The sequence below is a fragment of the Daucus carota genome, chromosome 4 (genome assembly GCF_001625215.2).
Source record: "Daucus carota subsp. sativus chromosome 4, DH1 v3.0, whole genome shotgun sequence".
NCBI classification, from domain to species: domain Eukaryota; kingdom Viridiplantae; phylum Streptophyta; class Magnoliopsida; order Apiales; family Apiaceae; genus Daucus; species Daucus carota.
Window position 1 is genome coordinate 21,045,775 of NC_030384.2, and position 23,661 is coordinate 21,069,435.

At 34.1% G+C, this 23,661-nt stretch overlaps 1 protein-coding gene across 1 annotated transcript; it reads right to left on the bottom strand.

Moving 5' to 3' along the window:
• Nucleotides 1-6,930: 6,930 nt before the first annotated feature.
• Nucleotides 6,931-8,885, bottom strand: LOC108217009 (uncharacterized). Its single transcript, XM_017389861.1, has 3 exons — nucleotides 8,460-8,885; nucleotides 8,051-8,142; nucleotides 6,931-7,819 (listed from the first exon to the last, which is right to left on the bottom strand). The coding sequence occupies exons 1-3, from the start codon at nucleotides 8,883-8,885 to the stop codon at nucleotides 6,931-6,933; spliced, it is 1,407 nt and encodes a 468-aa protein (XP_017245350.1).
• Nucleotides 8,886-23,661: the final 14,776 nt, after the last annotated feature.

Below are 23,661 nucleotides of genomic sequence, written 5' to 3' on the forward strand. Positions count from 1 at the left end.
CATCAGTCATCTTTTATTCTTCTTCTCCTTAGAAGTATAGAACTGATGGAGAAAATATGTTATATGTACTAACAGTAGTTCTACAACTTGTTAAAGTGCATATTGCTGCCTTCTATAAATTCAGTGGTCATTGAACTAATGTGGTGTACCCTTAAAGCCTGGTTAGCTGGCAGATTAGTATATGAGAAGAACAAATATATTTTCTTTGATTTTAGGGAAATTATGAATGCTACCATTGTGTAATTGGCTTCTCTAAATGGTACCATTTCGTGTTTTTAACTTAGAAGTGGTACCACTCAGTTTATGATTCGTTAATGATACTACCATTTCGTCCATTAAAACGTTAAAAACATTAGTTGACCGTATTTATCTTGTATTTTCCCTTTCAAAAACACATAAAATGCAACTGATATCTGAATTATATCTTTGTGTTCTTTGTTTAGGGTTTAAGGTTACTCCTCCTTTCGATTCTCAGTCACCACCACCAGCGATTTCAACTCAGCCTTCATGTCCTTCTGTCGCTACCGACTAATCGCCGGAACGACAACACCCCTTCTTTAAAAAACCAACCCCTCACCCTTACTCGACCTCTCCTGTTTCACTTTCCAAACTCGTTTCCGGCCACCGCCCCGGCCGCCAGATCAAATCCAACCACCACCAAATCACATCGCAAGCACAAGATACAAACATAGTCATACCAACTTACTTTAATACATGTATATAAATCAACCCACCTGAATCAAGCTTATGGATCGGTTGAATTAAGCGCTCAAAACCTAATCTCCTTTTTCGTTCCGTAACCCACCGCCTCTGTTGTACATATAAACTGAATATCTCCTTTATTTTTTATTTTATTCTCGTCCAGCTATACACACACATGCACACAAAAGAAAAATTACGGATATCAGATGTATTTTATGTGTTTTTTAAAGGAAAAATACAAAATAAATATGGTCAACTAACGTTTTTAACGTTTTAATGGACGGAATGGTAGTATCGTTAACGGCTCATAAACTGAGTGGTGCCACTTGTAAGTCAAAAACATGAAATAGTACCATTTAGAGAAGCCAAAGCCAATTACACAATGAATGGTACCATTCATAATTTCTCTTGATTTTATTAAATTTATGGGCATCTTTGTTCGTTTCTACATTTTAAAAAATCTGAGATTAATGAGGTTGAGTACAATATCTGAAGGAGCAGTAGCAGAATATATGAGCATAACTGTGGTTCACCCTGATTGTCATATATTCCGAGGCTTGCTTGGAGGGCTGCTAAAAGCGGCTAGTATTGTATAAGTAAAGCTTTACATGTCACATGTTCATATGTTCTCTTCTCTTCTATGCATCCTGTACTCCTGATTACTCTGCAGCTGGGTTATATATCAAACTGGCCACCCATTCTATCAAAATATCTCATTATACCCACCCATCTCATCGGAGACTTATTTAAACCACTATAAATCAAATATATATCATTTTACCCACATCACTATTCATACCTTTTTACTTAATCATTTATCAAAAATCAACCGTTTATTTTTTTATTACAAAACCACTTTGAGTACCTTCATAATTGTCTCTAGTATTTATCAAAATAATTTGGAAATTAAAAAAGCAACATGGTTAGGGTGATCACATAAATATCTATGTATAACTAATATTTTTTGTAAATAATAGCTATGTTGCTTTATTAATTTTCAAATTATTTTGATAAATACTAGAAATAATCATGAAGGTACTCGAAGTGGTTTTGTAGTAAAAAAGTAAACGGTTAATTTTTTATAAATGATTAAGTAAAAAGGTATGAATAACGATGTGGGTAAAAAGATATACATTTCGTTTATAGTGGTTTAAACGAGTCTCCAATAAAATGGGTGGGTAAAATGAGATATTTTGACGGAATGAGTGGCCGTTTTGATATAAAACCCCTCTCCACCTACCTAAATGTTCGAGGCTTTGAGATTTCATCATAATGTTCAGCTAGTAAAATGACAACCATGGCCAAGAACCCGACTTAGAGCCTGTTTGTCTGGGTTTAAAACCCGGGTTTTAGTCATCTCGGACTTTAAGCTGAAACGTATGTTTATGTAATAAGTCAGAAGTCAGCTTGAAGTCAGAAATAAGCTAGAAGCTGACTTAAAGCTATATGTTAGTTTGAGGTACTTTTTTCAGTGACTAATTTGTTTTCAATTTTTTTTGATAAAAATTACTCCTAAGTCATAAATTACTCATAAATCATTTTTATTTTTATTATTATATTTTTAATAACTCATAAGTCATTAATAAGTCAAAATTGTCCAAACAGACATTTTAAACTCTCAGCTTATCAAATAAGTCACGTTAAGTCATAAGCCATAAGTTCGGCCAAACGTTCTGCTTATATCGTACTGTTAAAACCGAAACATCAAAACTTAGGATGAATTATGTGACTACTTATATAATCAGTTAACTTTTTATTATTAGTGTTATTATTCTATTTAAACTAAAGTATTAATAATTTCATTGATCTGTCAAGTTTTATCAGTCGGTCGGTATTATTTTACATGTCTCCTTAATATATAACGTTTTCTAATAGATTTTTATTATCAATTAATCCAAAATATTTAAAATTTCGGTCAATAGATCGGTTTGTATTTCAATTAAATTTAAAATATAAACGATAAAATTATAAATGTTATACACCCGTGCATGACATGGGTTATAAGCTAGTTGATTGTTATAGCTAGATTATTATTTTATTTAAATAAATATATTACACTAATATTTTGATTAAAAAATAAAAAAAATTGATTGTACTCAAGAAGTAAGTGTCAAAATGTAAACAGTTGATTACTTAAAAAAGAGACCTGTTAACTAGGGCTGTCAAAAAAATCCGAAAAATCCGAATCCGTCTGAAAAATCCGCCACCGTATCCGAGAAAAAGCGGATATTTTTCGTATCCGAGAAAAAGCGGATATTATCCGTATCCGAATCCGTGATATTCGAATCCGAAACTAAATACATATATGATATTTAAATTATATAATATATAATTATACGTAATTAAAAAATTATGTTATTAGCTTGTAGTGTGTGTATATGCATTAAATAATACATTTATACAAAATTTATATAATCATACAAATACTAAAATATTTTATACATATATAAAAGTATCATTTGAGCTTAGTCATAAAAAAAAATTGTTCGAAAATCATCGTCAATACGGTATGCTCATAACAAATATCCGACATCCGTCCGAAATATCCGCAACCGTATCCGGGAAAAAGCGGATATTATCCGTATCCGAAATAAAGCGGATATTATCCGTATCCGAATCCGACAATTGCGGATAAGGATACGGATATAGGCATATCCGTATCCGAATTATCCGTTTGACAGCCCTACTGTTAACGCATAAATTTTTTATTAATTCCAGTTTTCATTTACAAATAAATTCAATCAATTTGTGCTAAATTTAAGTTTAATAATAAGGGCATGTCAAACAAGTTTTTAAGTTCAAATGTAAAGAATACGACGGAACTTAGAGCATCTCCAACGGTGTTGGCTATAATCGTTGGTTAAATTAGACCTGTAAGACATTATGTAAAATTTGCTGAACTTGTAAGACATTTTGCTTCGATGGTATTAGTTATATTGGATGTCTATAATTTAAAAATAATATGTTTTTAATATTTTGGATTGTTAACATTTTGCTTCGATGGTATCGGCTATATTGGATGGCTATAATTTAAAAATAATATGTTATTAATATTTTGGATTGTTATAAATAGAATATATCACTTTAATATGGTAATAAGTGATGTGTAATCTTGCTACAGATTTCTTACAGACATGTAGCGGATCGACAAATATAGTCATCCATAGGAGGTTGGCTATAATTATAGATAACAGGTGGGGATGGTTGGAGCGTGAATTTTTGAAGCCATTAGCTATAATTTTTATTTTTGGTATGACAACTGTGATTTTAGCTAAGGGGTCTTCGTGGTTGGAGATGCTCTTAGAGTATCTCCAACGGCGTTGGCTCTAATCGTTGTCTAAATTGAACCTGTAGGACATTATGTAAAATTTGCTGAACCTGTAAGACATTGTATTTCAATGTTATTGGCTATATTGGTTGCCTATAATTTAAAAATAGAATGTTATTAATATTTTAGTTTGTTAAAATAGAATATATCAGTTTAATATGGTAACAAATGATGTGCAATTAGGGATGGGCATCGGGCCCCTTCGGGTCGGGGATTGCTATACCCGGCCCCGATCCCCGAATCCAAACTCAATCCCCATCCCCGGCCCGATCCCCATCGGGGATTATTTTTCCATCCCCATACCCGGCCCGATCGGGATTCGGGGATACCCGCGGTGATTCGGGGATTTTTAAATTAAGCTAAAACTTCTATTTAAATACTTAAATTCATAATTACGATTAGTTTCTAATATGTCTAATTAATACCTAATCATTTTAATAAACAGATCTTCAATGATTTAATTATGACATTTTAGTTTTAAGACTTATATTAATAAAAATAAATATTAAAATTTATTTCAATAAATTTAATTATATTAAAGAGGTATATAAACATGTTAATAAATGATTATAAACATGTGAAAATCCATGACTGAAGTTGACCTAAAGAGGTATATAAACATGTTAATAAATGATTATAATATATATGTATATATTTATATAATATATAATATATAATATAATAATCGGGTCGGGGATCGTGTCGACAATCGGGGAAAATCGGGTCGGGGTTCGGGGATCGGGCCGGGGGAATGTGAAAAACCGTACCCGACCCGATCCCCGATTTTTTTTCAAAGTCATCCCCGTTCCCCGGCCCGTACCCGAAAAAATCCCCGAATCCCCGCACCATTCGGTGCGGGGATCGGGTAGGGATCGGGCGCGTCGAGATTAATGCCCATCCCTATGTGCAATCATCCTACCAATTTCTTACAGACCTGTAGAGGTTCGACAAATATAGCCATCTATGGGAGGTTGGCTAAAATTATAGACAACAGGTTCACGTGGTTGGAGATGATTTTTTCAACAAGTTGGCTAAATATTTTATATTTGGAATGCCAACGCACTTTTTAGCTAAGGGATTTGTATGGTTGAAGATGCTCTTAGTGCTAGATTAGATTCCCATTAGTTATTTAAAAGTTTAGAATTCTTTTCTTTCTATTTATTAAAAGGGTTTGTCTACGTGCTAAAACTAATTCTATTCATTTAGTTCATTTTGATTGGTGTTATTGTTGTATAGGTAAGTGTCCATCATTATTAAGAAGTATAAGTTAATCAAAATTAATTAATACCTAAAATTTAATGCTTAACTTGTACACATGACACACCATAGAAATCGTTAACTGATTATTTATGAATATAATAATAATTTTCCTTCATTCTGTTCAACTTTTTCCAAATTTAACTAATTATTTAAGAATATATTATTAATTGTCCTTCATTTTGTTCAACTTTTTCCAAATTGATTAAAAAAACTTATTCAGATAAGAATAAAAGTATGAATAAACAGTCAGTTAAATAGTTGTATTAAAGTTTTCAAATTATTATTATTTATTACTATTATTATTATTTAAAATTATGAATAAACGGTCAGTATAAATCAAAGTGATTCTAGGTTGCTTCCGTGCTCTCAACTTTTGATCCCTTCAACGTGCTTACGTCCACGTTATTTATAGGGATTAAGACACACGTAATTCTTGGAGGTCAAGAAAACTAGGTCGATCAAAAGTAGGTTTTTTGGGGATGAGCCCATAGCTAAGACGATGGCCCATGTCCTGGACGAGTCTTCCGGAGTCTTCAGGAGTCTTCTGCTGAGACGGCTCCAATATATTTGGAAGGAGCGCTCATTCCCTCAAGGTCTAGCCGTGAGGCCTAATACCTCGCTTCAAATCCAAGTACGTCACAAAGTCGGCACTACTCCTAACTATTGGAGGTAACAATAACCGCTACTTTTTGTATCATGAAAGAAAGCACATGGAATGACCGTGACCATCTCTCAATATGTATGGACGAGTCCCTACCCCCGATGAGGATAACCCACCAGAGTGCAGGCTGAGGTCTCCCCCTAAACTTCCAGAATATACGATCATCTCAACCCTTCGATGAGACACCAGAATACAGGATCAAGATATGTAATCTTTCGTAATACTACCCCAAGAGCGGATCCAGGATTTTGATTTTACCTGGGCTAAGAATTTTTTTACTCTAAAATATTATTATTATTATTATTATTATTATTATTATTATTATTATTATTATTATTATTATTATTATTATTATTATTATTATTATTATTATTATTATTTAAAATTGTACCCATATATACATTTTTCTAGTATCATATATGTAGTAACATTTAATATATTATATTAATACCAAACGAGATTTCATTCCGGTTATTAGAATTATTAACAACATAATAGTCATGGAATGCGATATTCATTTAATTTGTAGTGAAAATAACCAACCACGAGAATAAGAACCTTCCGATATATAAAAGATGTTCCATTATTTGCTTAATGTGCATCCCTCCGCGCCTTAATAGTGATTAGCTTTTCATGTATAAAGTAAAAAAGATAATGAAATCAATGACAATAAAAACATGAATTAAAATTTATAATAAAAAGATAGAATAAAAGTAAGAAATAATATAAACTAACTTTTTATGAATTGTACTCGACGATTTTTTATAGTATAAAACTCATCGATGATCACATTTTAATCAATACTTTCAGCAAACTCTCTCTCGATAATAATAATTTTAGAATATCTCAAGTAATCTTCTTCCATCCTATTCCGAAGGGCAGTGTTAAGTATTTTCAAAGCTGAGAAAACTCACTATGTGGTTTCCGCAGACACGGGGAGAGTTAACACTAGACAAATCAACTTGTAGATCATATTGTACTATTCCGTCTTTGTTGTCTCAACTAGCTTTTGACATAACTTAGAAATTGTCGATAAATGCTGAAACTTCTCATGATTAATTACATCAATTTTGTAGTGTTGTAGTTGGAGGAGTAAATAATACATGTTTTGTTGATCAAAATCAACTGGATAATATGTAGTAGCTAAAGTGCAAATGCGATCAATATCAAACAACTTATAATTGTTTTTTGGTTCTAAAGCTGAACTGAATTTTAAAATTTCTACCGCATCATCATTGAATCTTGTGTGCAACTCTTCCAAGTGAAAATCAATAGCATGGTAAAATACATCACAACGATAATAATGCTCAACTGAGACGTCATCCTTTTTACGTACAGAACGACTATCATCCATGTAACGGGCACTCAGATTTGGTATATCAATGTCAAATTTTTCACAAGTTGATTTCACACAACAAAGAACAGAATCGAAGCCATTATCTCTTAAAGTTTGAACCAATTCTTTGGTTGTCCCTACTAAATCCATGGCGTTTAAGATGTGAATTGATTTATTCCGTAAGGCCCTACAAAGCATATATGTGATCCCCATAATCTTATGCATTAGGTACAGTATGAACAAAAACTTGAATGATTTCATCACCGTTAATGAACCCCTGGCTTCTTCACGCATAGAATTAGAAGCAACATTATCAGCATTAATGTTTTTTAACACTGTAATTACTGCACCATACATATCAATTGGGCTACAAATAGAATTAAAGTGAGATCCCCACCTGGTAGTTCCAGCTCGTTGTAAAGTTCCTGTCTGATTAATACCCGTACCAGTCTCACGTTCTCCATTAGCCACGGATAGAGCAATCTCAGTATCTTGAGCAGCCTGTAACCCTGCCTGGCGTTTAGAAGAAGCACTAACAATATTCACAATTTTAGTAAACATAGAAAAAAATCCAAATGGAATCCTCTTTCTCAGCTGCAGCAACTAATGCTAGTTGCAAACGATAGGCAAAACAATGTACATAGTAAGCATGTGGACAATCTTTCAGAAACAAAGCCTACAAACCATTAAAAGCACCACACATATTACTAGCACCATCATATATCCCTGACCTCGCATATCTTTAATATTCAAGTTATTGTACCGTGTGAGAGCATCAGATAATTCCGTTTTTAGTGTTGGTGGAGTTGTGTCAGCCATATTCACAATATCAAAAAAATGCTTCACATAGCATACCTTGAACATTAACAAATCGAATAACAATAGCCATCTGTTCTTTATTTGCTGCATATTTTGCTTCATCTACTAAAATTCAGAATTTAGAATTTCCCACCTCATCATGAATTTTATTTCGTATAGTAGAACTGTAGAAGTAAGAATGTGCAGTATCTCTTTTGTACTATAGGTGAAGTATATGTATCAGTTCTTGAACCATTTTCCAAAATAACGTTAGAGATATCAACATTAAGTCTACCCATAAGTTTAATCATCTCAATAAGATTACTTCTGTTATGAGAACTTGGTGACTCATCATGACCTCATAATGCACATGCCTGCAAACTTAGCCAACGTAAACTCTCAATAGTTGCAGTTAGGCGCAATCTATTTTTCTTTATTTCTTCAGAAGTTTGAGCATTAATTACTCTATCAATGTATCCGGTAACTTTTGACAAATCATGAAGAGTATTCATTGCATTTTTATGAGGTGAGTTAGGGGCTCCAACATGTACCAAGAAAGAGCATCTTTTTGCATCATTAACTCTTTTCCAGCTTCTAAAACCATCGATGGTAAATGCATGTTGTGTAGATGTATCCTTTTCAAGAATAAAGCATGGAAAACAAAAAGCTGCATCTTTTGAAATTGAATACTCTAGCCAAGAGAATTGGTTGTACCATGAGCTTTGAAATCGACGTCGTTGTCTTCCAAATGCAGTATGTGGGTACATGTCATTTTGCAATATAGGTTGACATGATCCCATTTTGATGTATGCACGTCTAATATCATCCCGAATATTAGGAGGATACTTCCAGATTGGAAGATGTAATCGAGGATCACGTTAAAGAGTCATGATATCAGCATCAATTTCATTAGATTTTGAAGATGGTGTCCTACTAGATGATGAAGAATGATCACGACTAGATGTTATAGGAGGATCATGACTAGTCGATGGAGGTGAATCATGAGACACAATGGGATCATGACTTGTCGGTGGAGGTGGATCATGAGAAGCCGGCACAATATGTGAATAATTAATTGGCTTAAAAAATGATAACATCATCTTCCTTTTTCGATCTTGATGTGCCATATATATCCTCAATCTGTAATCAAATATAAACAAATAATTAAAATTAAAATTTAATTTAAACATATACTAAGTTAACTGATATTATATTATATTTCAATATCTAATAATACACAAAAAGCAAGTCAAATAATCATCTATTAACATGACAAGAGACAAACAAGAAAATAATATATTAGTTGATAATTATTTTAATCCTAAATTCTTAATCTACCTGAATATTTTACTCATGTAACCAGAATCACATATTAAATTTTATGCAAGTAATAGAATTGAGAATTTAGTGATTCATGTGTTAAAAATAGACGTAAAATTGTAATTCTTATGTTTAAATTAAGTAGGTTTGGATATTACTATGTCTATATAAAGTATAAAAATTAAATAATTATTTTTTTTGAAACAAAGGTGTTAATCTAATAACAAAAAACCATACGGCATCTACATCAATGATCGATTCGAACAAACAGTAATTTGCAATCGCCTGTTCTCATAAAGAGACAGTTAAACGATATTTCGAAGAAAATGTATATACAAATACAAGTACCCGCTTCATGCATCCTCGTTGAATTATTAGTACCCTCTTCATCATGCTCTAACAGAGCTATCGTTTGAGCTATCGACCAAAACGGCGATTCCATACAAACTTTCATCACCAAATCAAGATCCCGCTTACAATTAAGAAGTGAAAAACAAAACTCTCACCAGGGAGAGAAAACTACCTTTAGATCTGAAGCAGATCCACAGAAACAAGAGAAATCGGACTGAAAATCCACCCGCTTGAAATAGAGAAGAAAGACAACGCAATCTCTGATGGTTTTAGATCTAAGAATTCTCCCGAGAATAGATCCGGAGCAGAACCACAAAAACAAGAGAAATCAGACTGAAACTCACCTGCTTGGAAGAGAAACACTGAAATCTCCGATGGTTTTAGATCAAGTTTCCCGAGAAGATGTATTATTCAAAAACCAAAAAGAAAATAAAGCAATCAAGTGATTCGGGGCTTTCCACCGGTGAAAACCGATGGAAGCCCAGGCGGCTGCGACAAGAAAATAATTATTGATTAGAGCATATAAGAATATAAAGATACTTAGAGGGAAAATTTAAGATGATGTTGCGTTAGTGCATTGTTAAAAGAAAACTGCTTTTGCCTTGCCCTGTTCTCCTTCTAAGCTGTTCAGTGTCGTGCAACTTTACTAATCAAAAAAGTTAAAAACATTGAAGAGACTATGCACATGATTGTTTTTCCTTTACAGCCCATACGACCCAAATTCTAGGAACCCAAACCTAAATACTAAAAACATTTTTTCACTGGACCGGGTTGGAGCCTCATATGACTACTAGTAAAAAAAGAAATTAAAACTTTGCTTCAGCTAGGGCTGTCAAAAAAATCCGAAAAATCCGAAAAATCTGATATCCATCCGAAAAAATCCGTTACCGTATCCGGGAAAAAGCGAATATAATCCGTATCAGGAATAAAACGGATATTATCCGTATTCAAATCCGGGGATTGCGGATACGGATATGGATATAGTCGTATCCGTATCCGAAATTATTCATTATATATATATATAATAGTACTTATATAAATTTATTATTTTTTTATATTTTTTAATTTTATCATAACAAACAATAAGTTGAGTGACGAAAAAATTCATTTTCCCTTTAAAATAAAAAAGAAACATTAAGTATCTTGCAAATGAGAAAATGGAACTATCTTCATCAAGTTCTTTCTTTTTAAAATTGTTGCAGATAGTGTTGTTTTTGTGATTTTAAGTTGTTAAAATTGATAGTTTGTTCAATATTTTAGGCCTGAACGCCCAAGCTTCCGTAAAGTATGTTACTAATTTCTGACTGAGTATACATTTGATGTTGAATGGTTCAAAATATGTTTTTTTACTTAATCTCAGAATGTATATTTTGATTGTTGGTGATTTTTGAAAAAACGGATCCGGATATAATCTGTATCCAGATAATATCCGACGGATACGTACACGGATTTCTTATTCTACAATTGTAGATCCGGATCCTGATCCGGATCCAGTTTTGAGTAGGCGGATACAGATACAGATATGGGCAAATCCGTATCCATTTTATCCGTTTGACACCCCTAGCTTCAGCCCACCGCGCCTAGCTGCAAGTCTGGCCCTGACTACCCCAGAGGGCCTTCAATAATAATCGTGATCACCTAAACCCCTGCACCAGGATAACTCAACAGAATACATGATTGAGGATTGTATATCACGTTAGATGGGCTCCGGACTCCTAGATCTTCTTATCCCACAGAGGGGTAAGGTTTCAACATTATCCCTAGAAGGGTGATCTTCAACATTACCCCCGAAGGGTTAGTCTTCTACATTTTTCACTTCAGACGCACATCTCCCGGAGAGGAGTTGTTCTACATTGCACGTTTTGCTAGAATACAACTTCCAAACCTACCACAACTTTAAATTTAATACAGTCAGCCCCTTCTTATAGTGGGTCGCACCCTCTTCATGGACTGGGCGCGCCTTCACATGATGACACCTTTCCAACCCTTCCTCTAAAGGGTAGCCCATTAGTGCATTGGTCAAGTTCATTTAAACCGGTCTAAATTTAACCAACAAGTACTCCTCAAATACCTTCAGTATTAAAGATGCCGAAGGAATTTTCATAAGTATACTTCACAATCTACAACACAAATGCTTTACCACTATCATTTTCCTTTGTGACGTGTCAACGTGACTTTGCGCGCCTTCACCTCTGCCCCTTAAAAATTCTATATAAGTGTTCTTTTTAACACAATCATTTTAATTAAATCCTTTAAGTTAGAAGATTTGAAATGCCTGTTCGTTGCCCGATCATTATCTAAAAATAAAAATTAAAAGAAAAAGATTGAGTCGTACGACAATTGTCTAGTAGTAGGCCACGTTCTTGTCCCATTATAAATACCTTTATCTTTCTCCTTTTGTTTCTTTTTTCTTTTCTCGATACATTCTCCATTATTTCTTTCATTTCAAATGCAAATTTACTCGAAGTTCCCTTTAAAAGGGTCAAATATACTTGGCCTAATAACCGAGATGAATCACATCATGTTAGAAAACGTATTGACCGGATACTTGTAAATGTAGATTGGATGGAATTACACCCTCAAAATTTGCTTACACATGAGCCTCTAATTGGAAGTGATCATGCTCCTTTAATTCTAATAACTAAATATCATCTACCAATTAAAAGGAGATTCAGATTTGAAACAATGTGGTCACATTTAGAACAATGCGAAAATATTATCATGTGCAACTGACAACATGATGAATATGCAAAGTCTTCTGATCTTTTGTTGCAGTTATGCAGTTCTAGTTTGGCTAAGTGGAGAAAAAAAATGTTTTGGCAATAATAGAGTTGTTATCAAATATTTGTCTAATCAACTGCAAATTCTTCAGAATCAGCCTCCCATGAAATTAACTGGCACCGCCAACAAAAGGTTTCAGAGCAATTAGATGAATTACGGATCCGGGAAGCGATGTTTTGGCAATAAAATTGGATCAATTTTGGAGACTCAAACTCTCAATTTTTTCATGTTACAGCTTCTGAACATAAGTAGAGAAATAGAGTTGTTAAGTTGTGAAATAATGAAGACAAGTGAATCTTATCAGAAGTGGAGCTAAAAAGTTATGTCAAAGATCATTTTTCTTCACTTTCAAATCTGATGGTAGTGTAGATTTCTCTTATTTAATCTCTTGGTTCCTCAATCTATTCCAAAAAATATGAATGTTGCATTATGTAAAGAAATTACTGAGGTAGAAATTCAGAGTGCTGTTAAGCAGCTTGGGACTTTGAAAGCACCTGGTAAGGAAGGTTTTACTGGTTTCTTTTTTCGTAATACTGGAATATTGTTGGTGTTCAAGTCAGTTCAGCTGTAAGGGAATTTTTCACTTCGAAGATAACGCCTCTGTCTCTTAACACTACTCAAGTAGTTTTTATTCCTCAAGTTCCAAATCCTACATATCCAGGTCAACTCAAACCTATTAGCCTTTGTAGTTTTGTTTATCGCATTATTTTAAAAAATTTGGCAAATAGGTTAAAACGGATTATAAAAACCTTTTCACCCCACACCAGTCTGCTTTTATTCCAGGAAGGTTAATATAGGATCATACAGTAGTATCTCTAGATTTAAATAAGGCTTTTGATCGTGTTGAATGAGACTTCTTACTTGCTGTTATGAATAAAATGGGATTTTCTTCAATATGGAAAACACGGATTTCCTAGTGCATCTCGACTACCTCTCTAGAGTTTTTGATTAATGATGCGGTATTTTGTACAATTGGATCTCAAAGGGGTTTGAGGCAAGAAGATCTCATATTTCCGTACCTGTTTCTTATTGTGGCTAATGTTTTGTCTCGCTCCATCTCAAATTCAATTCATAACGGATTACTTTCTGGTATCAAATTGGCTCTTGATTGTCCAACGGTTTCTCATATTTTCTTTGCTGATGACTCCCTAATGTTTTTACATGCAAATGAATCAGCGGCAAGAATATTCACCTTATTTTTCAGGATTATTGTCTAGCCTCTGGTCAGAAGATTAATTTTTCTAAATCTTCAGTCTTGTTTAGCCCAAATACTAATTCAGAGCTTAAACATAAAGTTATTGATATTTTTGGAATTTCATAATCCTCTGGGAAGGTAAGTATTCGGGTCTTCCAGTTAATCTTGGTAAAAATAAATCAAAGGTTTTTGCTTATATTTTTAAAAGAATTCTAAAAAAGATCCAAGGTTGGAGGAGTAAGCTTTTATCGCAGGCCAAAAGAGAAATCTTAATAAAAGTTGTCGTCCAGGAAATTCCCCATATGCTATGCACTGTTTTCTTCTTTCCTAGAGTCTGGTTAATAAAATTATGATTGCGATTAAAAAATTTTGATTGGGAGGTAATTTAGATAAGAAATGTATCTATTGGCGGAAATGAGAACTTCTTTCACAAGCAAAATTAAAAGGCAGAATGGGGTTTAGAGATTTAAAATCTTTTAATCTTGCATTGTTAGCAAAGCAAGGCTGGGGGCTTCTTGTAAATCCTTATTCTTTTTGGGATCGTATTTTATAAGGCATTTACCTTCCGAGTTCTTCTTTCTTACGTGCTAAAAAGGGTCTGAAAGCTTCTTGGCTTTGGCATAGTTTGCTTCAGGGTGGAGTTTTTTGTTAGCTAGTATTCGTTGGCAAGCGGGTAACGGCGGAAGTATAAACTTTTGGTGTGATCGCTGGATTTTAAATAATCTCGATGTTTTTTGTTCGAGATGTACGTTAAGGGTCCTTTTAATGTTAATTCTGTTAGGTCCAAAGTATCGTAGAAGGGGGGGTTGAATACGATACTCACTACAATTTAAAATTCTTTCGAATCTTGCGGATAAACAAATTGCAGTTCTGTAATGGGTTTCGTGTTCCGGATATTTATTAGGTCGGTTTCTGAGGATATGAAAATATTAAACCAACACACAATATTTTCCAAGGTATATCTGTATATTGATAAATACCTCGAAGGGTGCTACAAATCCAAACCCGAAGGTTCGGCTACAATGGCCACTACTCTCAATATTACAAACTCTAACCGCTACGGATATTTCTATTACAAAGCTAGACTAGAGTGTATATATAGTGGGAGTAGCCGTGCAGAGCACTTGGCCATTTCATCCCGAAGGATGATGTAAATTGTGAGAGCACAACTTACATATTTATAGGCTTTCAACAAAACTAACCATGGTTACTTGAATAGTCATCTTGCGCCAATATATATATACAAGTATATATATATATATCAAGCTTGCGCCAATACAGTACTCCAGGAGAGAGTCAAATGTTGCGCGGTCAAACCTTGCGCTTGCATCCTCCATTGTCCACTGTATATATGACTTGGTTTTTCAGTGGTGCAAAGTTGCGCCCAGGGGAGACAAATGGGAGGCGCAACATTTGACCGAGTCAAATGTTGCGCTCCAAGCCTTTGTACAGAGTGAAATGCCTTAGAGGATTTTCAGAGGTGATCCATGGCGCAGGTTTTGACTAAGTCAAAACTTGCGCTCCTGTACATATGCACCTTGTGACTTAGAATAAATCAAGGAAAAGGAACTTGCGCCAACACAGTGGAAGAGTTCCACTGTTATCACTCCAGGTTAAGACCTAACCAACTTGCGCCTAAAAAGAGCCTCCTGTACACCCCTGTTCTCTCTCCAATCTTGCGCCACTTAGTTTTTGTTTAAGCAAAAACAAACTTGCGCCTGTACAGTGGAGGACTCCACTGTTATCTCTCCTTGGACTTGTTCCAGGTCAAACCTTGCGCCATGTATGCTTCCAGTGTGTTCACAGTATAAATGACTTAGAAAAAATCATTCACAAGTGTAATGTCTTGTGTGAAACCCTACATGCACATGCAAACCCTAGGTTGCCCTAGACACCTGACATCATCACATGCATGCATAATATATATAATATATTATGTTGTTATTATATTAATAAATAAAAATATATATAAATATACACACACATATATATTTTATTTATATGAACATATAATAATATATGTACATATATTTAAATATATTCTCATATATTTAAATATATATAATATATAATTATACGTAAATAAAAATGTAAATATATATATATAAATATATATAGAGATATATATAGTTATTTATAAATATAAATATAAACATAAATATATATAAAGAAAAGTATATATAAATGTATACATATATATAATATTTATATAAACATATAGTAACATATATATACACATATATTTAAATATATTCTCATATATTTAAATATATATAATATACATATAACTATGTGTAAATATAAATATAAATATATATATAAAGGTATATATAACTCTCTCTAAATATACATATATTTATGCACATAATATAATATATATATACACTTAATTATATAATTGCTTATGTAAAATATAAATACATATATTATATACATATATATTTATTTAAATATACATACATATAAATATACATATACATATGTTTAAAAACATATATACATATATATTATATATATTATATTTAATTAAATATACATATATACATATATATAAATATATTTGTACATATACAAATATATAAGTGCACACATATAAAAGATAGGTCACTTTGGCATAGCTTGCAGAGGCTAGGCATTTGGCTTGGCTTGGCTTGACACAAATGACTTGATATGACTGGATCAATTCTTCGATCGATAAATACTTTGCAAAGCTCCGTATGTGCTGACGCTTAGTGCACTGGTCTGGTTCACAAGCGACTAACACTGAAGTTAAACATTGTACCGTCTTTGTCAGCAAACATTGATCAGTCGGTTCCGGGTTAGTTTATGCTTCAGTTTGTTGATTATAAATAACCAACCAAGATATATGAAAATATCTTGCTTCAGGGGTTGCACTGAAATCTTTCGAGTACTTGGACAACATCTTCATTGCTTCACAATCTTGAATACTTCAATCTTTATTCTTCACTGAGGCATGAACATATTAATGAACTTCTTCCAGTGAACTTATTCCTTCAAGACTGTAGATGGCTTCTTCAACCTTTGTCTTCGTATCTTCCGATTCCGGTGCAGGCATAGTGTTATTTACTTGTCCTGTTCTATTGTTGAGTTATCATCCCTATGTAACAGATAGGGTTGTCTTTACATTTAGACTTACAATCTCCCCCTATTTGTTTGTTAATCATAACAAGCAAATCCTTTGGAGGATAACTCAACTAACACTAGAAAAAGTAAAATCCTGGACTAGTAAATAATGCTACAAAGTTTCTGGATCATATAATACATTTCCAGATTTCATGAATAGAAACAACAAATGTGCATATCACTTTTATTTCTCTGGTTTTTGCTTACCTGCCAGATAATCCTCATAGTCTGTCTTGAAGAGAATTCAAAACATTCCATTATGCAAAGAATAATCAGCAGCTTCATTGAATTCTCCAGTGGTAATGAATAAGTTCCTGTCTACCACTTACTGAAGAATAAATGTATCACCTTATACTTCTCCTTCCGTTACCTTGATCAGGTTCCCCTTGGTGATAAGTAGCTATCTCCCCTTAGATGAAAGATCAATCCTCCTCCTTAGTTGAAAGAAGAATCTCCCCCTCAGTAGTACACAGCTAAAGAGTAGTTTAATCCCCCTTAGTTGTAGACAGCAGAAGAAAGCTAACTTACTTTTTCTTCCCCCTTTTATATATTCTCCCCCTAAATATATTCTCCCCCTTAGTTGTGGAATCCTCCGAGGATATGTGGTATCAAATAGGTCAAGGAACGTGTACAATACTTCCTGTACCAAAAGATAATCTCCCCATAGAGAACTAAACAACGCTAAAGCTGGGGTCGAAGAAAGAGTTCAGAAGAAGGGTTTACTTTGATTGGGTTGGTCCCTATGCTGAAAGAATAGGTTCCAAACGGAAAAGTAATGAGTAAAACTAACATTCCAGTAACAACATCCACTTTGTCTTTAGGTAGAAATTTGGTAATTAGTAGGTGTCTCACTAAAATGTTCTGCAGGTGTATCACTCAACACTCAAAGTTCTCTCGGTTTTTGGGTAAGGGTGTCACTCACGAGTTCTGTAAGTGTATCCCTCCACACAAATACTGAGCTTCCAAAATGCTGAGTACCTGCAAGAAAATCACCTTAGCCACCCTTAAAGGGGGTCACCGGTGGTGCAATGGGAGTTCGTAATTCCCAGTCCCTGCAGACTCATCAGATAAATCCGAATCATGGTCCACAAGTTGCCAACCACTAAGTGGCTTATCCAATTAAGGATCCAGAGTTGTTTGCTCTGGGAGGTTAGACAAAGGCTTAATTATGGCAAAGTCCTAAGTCCTCCTCAATGTCTGTGAAGACACTTGATTCAAGAGAATCATCAACCATAAGTTCACAACGTGAAATGGAATGAACCGTAGTTGCTTCCGTCAATTCTTTCAACAACTTGTGAGCTTTCAATACCAATTATTATTATATGTACCTCACAAGTGTTTCACTCTTCTCAATCTCCTATGTGTTTGCACTCACTCATGCTCACATATTTTTCATTCTGATATCTCACTGGTTCTTCTCAGACTCTCACCAAGTGTTTAACTCTCAATGTTTGGCTCACAGTGTTTCTCTCAGCACTCAAAGTATGGTCTTCTGTACCTGCATGAGAAAATCACCATAGCCCCTTCAAGAGAGGTCACTGGCGGTGCAATGGGGTTTCGTAAATCCCCGATCCTCAACCGACTCATCAATAAATTGACTCATAGTCAGAGAGTTGCCGATCTCCTATAAATAGGAAATCCATTCCAATTGGATCCAGATCTGTTCTTATCTGGGGAGGGAGACGAGAATCCTGAAGATTTGGCAATTGAGATCCTCGTTTCCTCCTTACACCTGTAAAGGCATCAACCATCTTATCTACCGTAAAATGGTAAATGAAGAAGTTGCTTCTGGAACAAAACCTTTAACCTTACTGTGCACTCTCTTGTATTGTGTCCATAAGATTTTTGTTTAGGCTCTTCATCAGAGTGATTACTGATGATGTGCTTGACTCAATACAAGATGCTCTGGCTGACGAGCGAATTTCAATGGACTCATCCTGTTGAGAGAATGATTCCAGAGACTGTTTTATTGCCTTTTCAGCTCTATATTCTTTTGAGAGAATACAGATGAGCAACAGTTACCTCAAGTTCAAAAACACCTTTTCTTCTTGAGAGGTAGAGCTGTGGGTACACTATCCCTCACATCCTTATTTGCTGCAACAAGTACAGTTTCTCCCTCATTGACTTTTTGTTTGAAAAGTTCCTTATTACTCCAAGGGGGAAAGTTGGGATGTGTTCTGAAATTGGTTTTATAGTCTGGGATAAAGATTGTTGGTTTTCAACCTTATGACTATCTAGGAAAGCCAAGAGGCTGATTAAGTTCCAAAGAATAGAATGAGATATAAATGCACTTTAGAAAATCTATGATTTTGAATGAAAGCAATTGCATTTAATCTTTTGAGGAAAAATGAATCAGTTGTGATTGTAAAAATGATTTTCATAAAGAATGACAATCACAACCGATGAAAGAATCAAAGTTTTCCATTAAAAACTGGTTTGAGTACGAGAGTCTGAATCTATGCATAAAAGGTTTAAATGAACTTGTCTTCGAAAAAGACACAGACTCCTGTTTCTCACTACAATTTAAAAAGGAAACAAGAAAAATTTATGCGCTACAGTGTATAAAGCACTCGCCACACTAATTAGTGAAAAGGCCTCATACTAGCACATCGTCAACACAGACGCTGCAAGTGACAAAGATCACCAAGTACACAAATACAAGATAATCAATGTCTCGTCCTATGACGCTACATGTATAGATGTAAAATATTCTAAGAAATATTTATGAAATAGAATAGTGAATACCAATTGTTGAAATCAATTGATAAGAAAATTTCTTTACAGAAACTCACCACTCCATAACATAAATACGAGACTGAATAAAGATTTTGTTGTCTCCTTTATACTCAGAATATTAAACACCTAAAAAATATATTAGCACCAGTGGTTTTAAGAAATATGCAACAATATTTCACCAGTGCCAACACATCACAATCAATTCACAAATAAAACATCAACAAAGCATCAAAAATAGATACCAATTAAATATTTCAAAAATGAATTGATCATGCTTCTATTATTCTATCAAAGTCAATCATGAAACAAATAAGCATATAATTGTCATGGATCACAATTTAATTAAGATAAAATAATAATTACCTACGCAATATCATATAATAATCAGATCAGCATATAACAACAAAAATCATGACAATCATACAAAGATATTCGCAAGCCCGAGGGAAAGTTGAAGAAAAGTTCACAAGTCTTATACAGATAATCCTTAAACACAAGTGAATTCACACAACTCCTCGCAAAAAAATATTAACAATTAATATTAGTGATCTTCATATAAGCATGCAAAAAAAAAAATCACTAACACTAAAAGTATCACAACTATATGTAGTTAGACATGAAATAAAATATCAATTAATAAATCATCAAATATCCAACACAAATAGTTATGCTTCAAATATATACACTAATATAAATGGATTCAGCCTAGAGAGAATCTAAGTAACTCCACAAATACTAGTATATCATGACTAAATTCTAACTAGATTCTAACCACATACCAATTACTGATACAAGTCACAAGTCTAGAAACAAATAAGTCATGCTTCAGATTTTATACCTATAAAGATGAATTCAACCTAGAAAATAATCCTAAGTATGTCACAAATACAGATATATCACGACTAGATTATGACAAAGTTCTCTACTAGATACCAATTTTTGAAGAGGTATAGATCAAGAAAAATAACATAATTAAGTCATGCTTCATGTCATCCCTGATCATTTAAATCATGAACAAATAAGTCACTTAATTGTCATGCAACACAATTTAAATAATTGAAATAACAAACACTCATGCTAAAACATATAATCACCATCTAAGCATGCAAAGCAATAAACATGGCAATCACATATAATAGCAAAAAGCATGAGGTACTGGATTTTAAATAAATTCACAAGTCTTATATATAGACAATTTAATACTCATGAATTCATTCAAGGAATACGATAGACATGCTCATGAAAGAAGTAATACCTTATGTCAACGAGCACTAGATCGAGCTAGGTCCTTAGGTTCTAATAGCAAGATCCTTAGGTTCAAGGGAGTAGAGAGTGCTTCACAGAGTTGCTGGAAATGGAGTTATTTCCTTGTTCTTGACATCTTCTTATTATAACAAGAAATCAACCTCCTTCCACGAATGACAGCTTCAAGAGAGAATAAATCCCATGTCTTTCTGACAATCTGTAAAACAATATCTATGTAGTTGTATAGGTTAAGCACAGTATCTTTAGGGTACCATTCCAATAGATTAGGCAATCCCCAAAAATAACTATAAACCTCTTAACAACTAAATGGATAGATTCTCCAAAATCCACTCAAAACCATGAACATTGACATAGAGAAAATATAACATGTGATCATTTTGCAGTTAAGTAAAGTGATGAGTCGAATACCTCTAAGACTTGACATTTCAGTTGATGTACCTTTCTTGTACTGATCAAGTTCAGTGGTTGTTGGCTTAAGTCTTGGCAGGTCTAGAATCTTCCAAAATGCGCATATTCAAAAGATCCTTGACTTCCTTTTATTGCCATCATTCTTTAGGCTAACTAGTAGACCATAAAGAATTGCAACTTTCCAACAAATTACTCATCATATCACTAATCTGCATTCACTTAGCAATTATCTTGCACAAGTGATGTTAGTCCACATATAATATAATCATGGTATCACAGCACAGATAGTTGTATTGTGTGTGCCTTGTATCATGAGAGGTAATAATTTGGATACCAAATATGATTCTAGCAAACAGATATTAAAATAATATGCTAGTCAGAAGTCATACCATGTCTATGACGATCATCAGGTGTTGGATAACAACTCATAGAGAGCTGGTGAAGAATGAGAATACAAATTCCGTTGGATCTGCAACTGCAAAGTCCTTGAAATGTTGCATGAAGCTTCATCTTCTAGCTCACTGTAATATCCTGAACCCGAGTCTCGTCAATGGTGCTTTAGTTCAATCATGAAGGTCGTTGAGTTCCCTAAGATGTAGAGTTCTGAACTTGAAGATTCTGTTTCCATAATCTTCATAACCTTCTCCTTTGTAATAACTCTAAGCAACCAAATTGGCTTGTCCCTCGTAACAGAGCCAAAAACATCCAGTTGGAATCTAAATACCCGACAAATACTAAGTACTGAATTGTTATTAGGTCAGGGTATCAGACTCCGCATAATCTGCTTTCAAACTGACTGAGATCATCTTGCTGTGCAATCACTCAATCTGGATCCCATTAAGAGCTTTTGAATCTTCCCCAAGTTTCACTTCAGATTGAAACCCAAAGAAATAACATCCTTTCACCATAGCTCTCCTAGTCTTCACTTCACCATTAGGAACATTTAAGAACTAGAACCCGAGAATGATATTGATTTCAAACCCTTTGTCTAAGCAGATACGTTCTTGATATGTCCTGTTCATCTTCAATTTGGTGTTGAGTTTGACTAGTGGATCCACCAAATGCTCCCCCTAAGCTGTTGTTGGGATCTCCTTAATAATCCTTATCCTTGCAAAGAGATTCCGCTTGGATCTGAATCATCATTAAACAAATACAATCACCTTTAACAGCTTGGAGCAAAGTGTCATTCAATGTCCCGTCTAGACTTACAATCACCTTCTGTTGATTAATCACAATCACCCTGTAGACTGTAGACTCCATTGAGTAGCCGAGGAAAATATTCTTTGATCTTCAAATGCAAGACTTTCAAAGAGGCATTTTCCTCCAAACACATACCAAGAGTTAGTGTTTACTTCTGATTGGCCACTGGAAAGAATGGTGTCTTTCTGGATTTATCAATGATCAGGGTTCATCTTGATCAACCTCTATTTGTGATGTCTTGTCCTTTGAACACATACGAACAACACGAAATAATCTAGAGTAGTCAATGATCATCGCAAAAAGATATCTGGATTTGTTTGCAGACATGACATTAGTTGATCCGTAGAAATCCATACGTATCATCTGAAGCGGCTCAGTAATGTTGATCATATCTTTGCTTCTGTGCGATGCTCCTTCGACTTCCCTATTTTGACATAACTCATATCCTTCATCCAATTTGAATTCCAGATGAGGTAGTCCTCTCACCAATTCTCTTCTTACGAATAGAAAGAGCTCCTTGTTTTGACATAAAAGTGCGAGAGCTTCAGATGCTATAGCTAACACTTATTTGATGAAGCTTTATTATCGAAACAGCTCACTTCATCTTCAATTGAAGTTCCATATTAGCTACGAGCAGATTCACATCTTTCCTGATTTGAGATAAAGCACTATTCCATGAACTGACATAATGTCCTTTGTCAGAGAACAGTCTGATACTCAGAATTTGTGTGCTTTGACTCTTTCAAGAAAGATATGTTTCCATGATGACATTCCAGGAAAACAGGCATGTCCCGCAAGAGAATCTTTGTTGTCATCTTTCAAAGATTATTGACGGAACTGCTCACACGATCACATTTGCTGACAGGGTACTTTTGGTAAATATATGATTTCAGCTACTCAGCAAACAGAGTGCACCAAAAATCATATGGAACATATGTAACCTGCAATCACAAATGGAAAGTGTTCTATGGTCCCCAATCATAACTGGGTCCGGATGGATTAGAGATTTTTCTTTAACAGTGGTAACAACAGAATCAACCTTAACATGCTAATTCTTATTTAGACATTGCCCTAATGTGATTCTCAAACATGCTTTTCTAAAATCAATGCAAGTACACGGACATGCATTCATGACAAGAAAATAAGCAGACATGATGTTGAATACACATGGCAAA

Excerpts from the sequence above, each read along its gene's own strand:
- LOC108217009 (XM_017389861.1), bottom strand. The coding sequence starts at position 8,885 with ATGGGATCATGTCAACCTATATTGCAAAATGACATGTACCCACATACT. Across the intron at positions 8,143-8,459 it reads TACGTTGGCTAAGTTTGCAG|GTATGCTATGTGAAGCATTT; the intron begins GCATGTGCATTA and ends TTAATGTTCAAG. Across the intron at positions 7,820-8,050 it reads TTATCTGATGCTCTCACACG|TGCTTCTTCTAAACGCCAGG; the intron begins GTACAATAACTT and ends GAATATTGTTAG.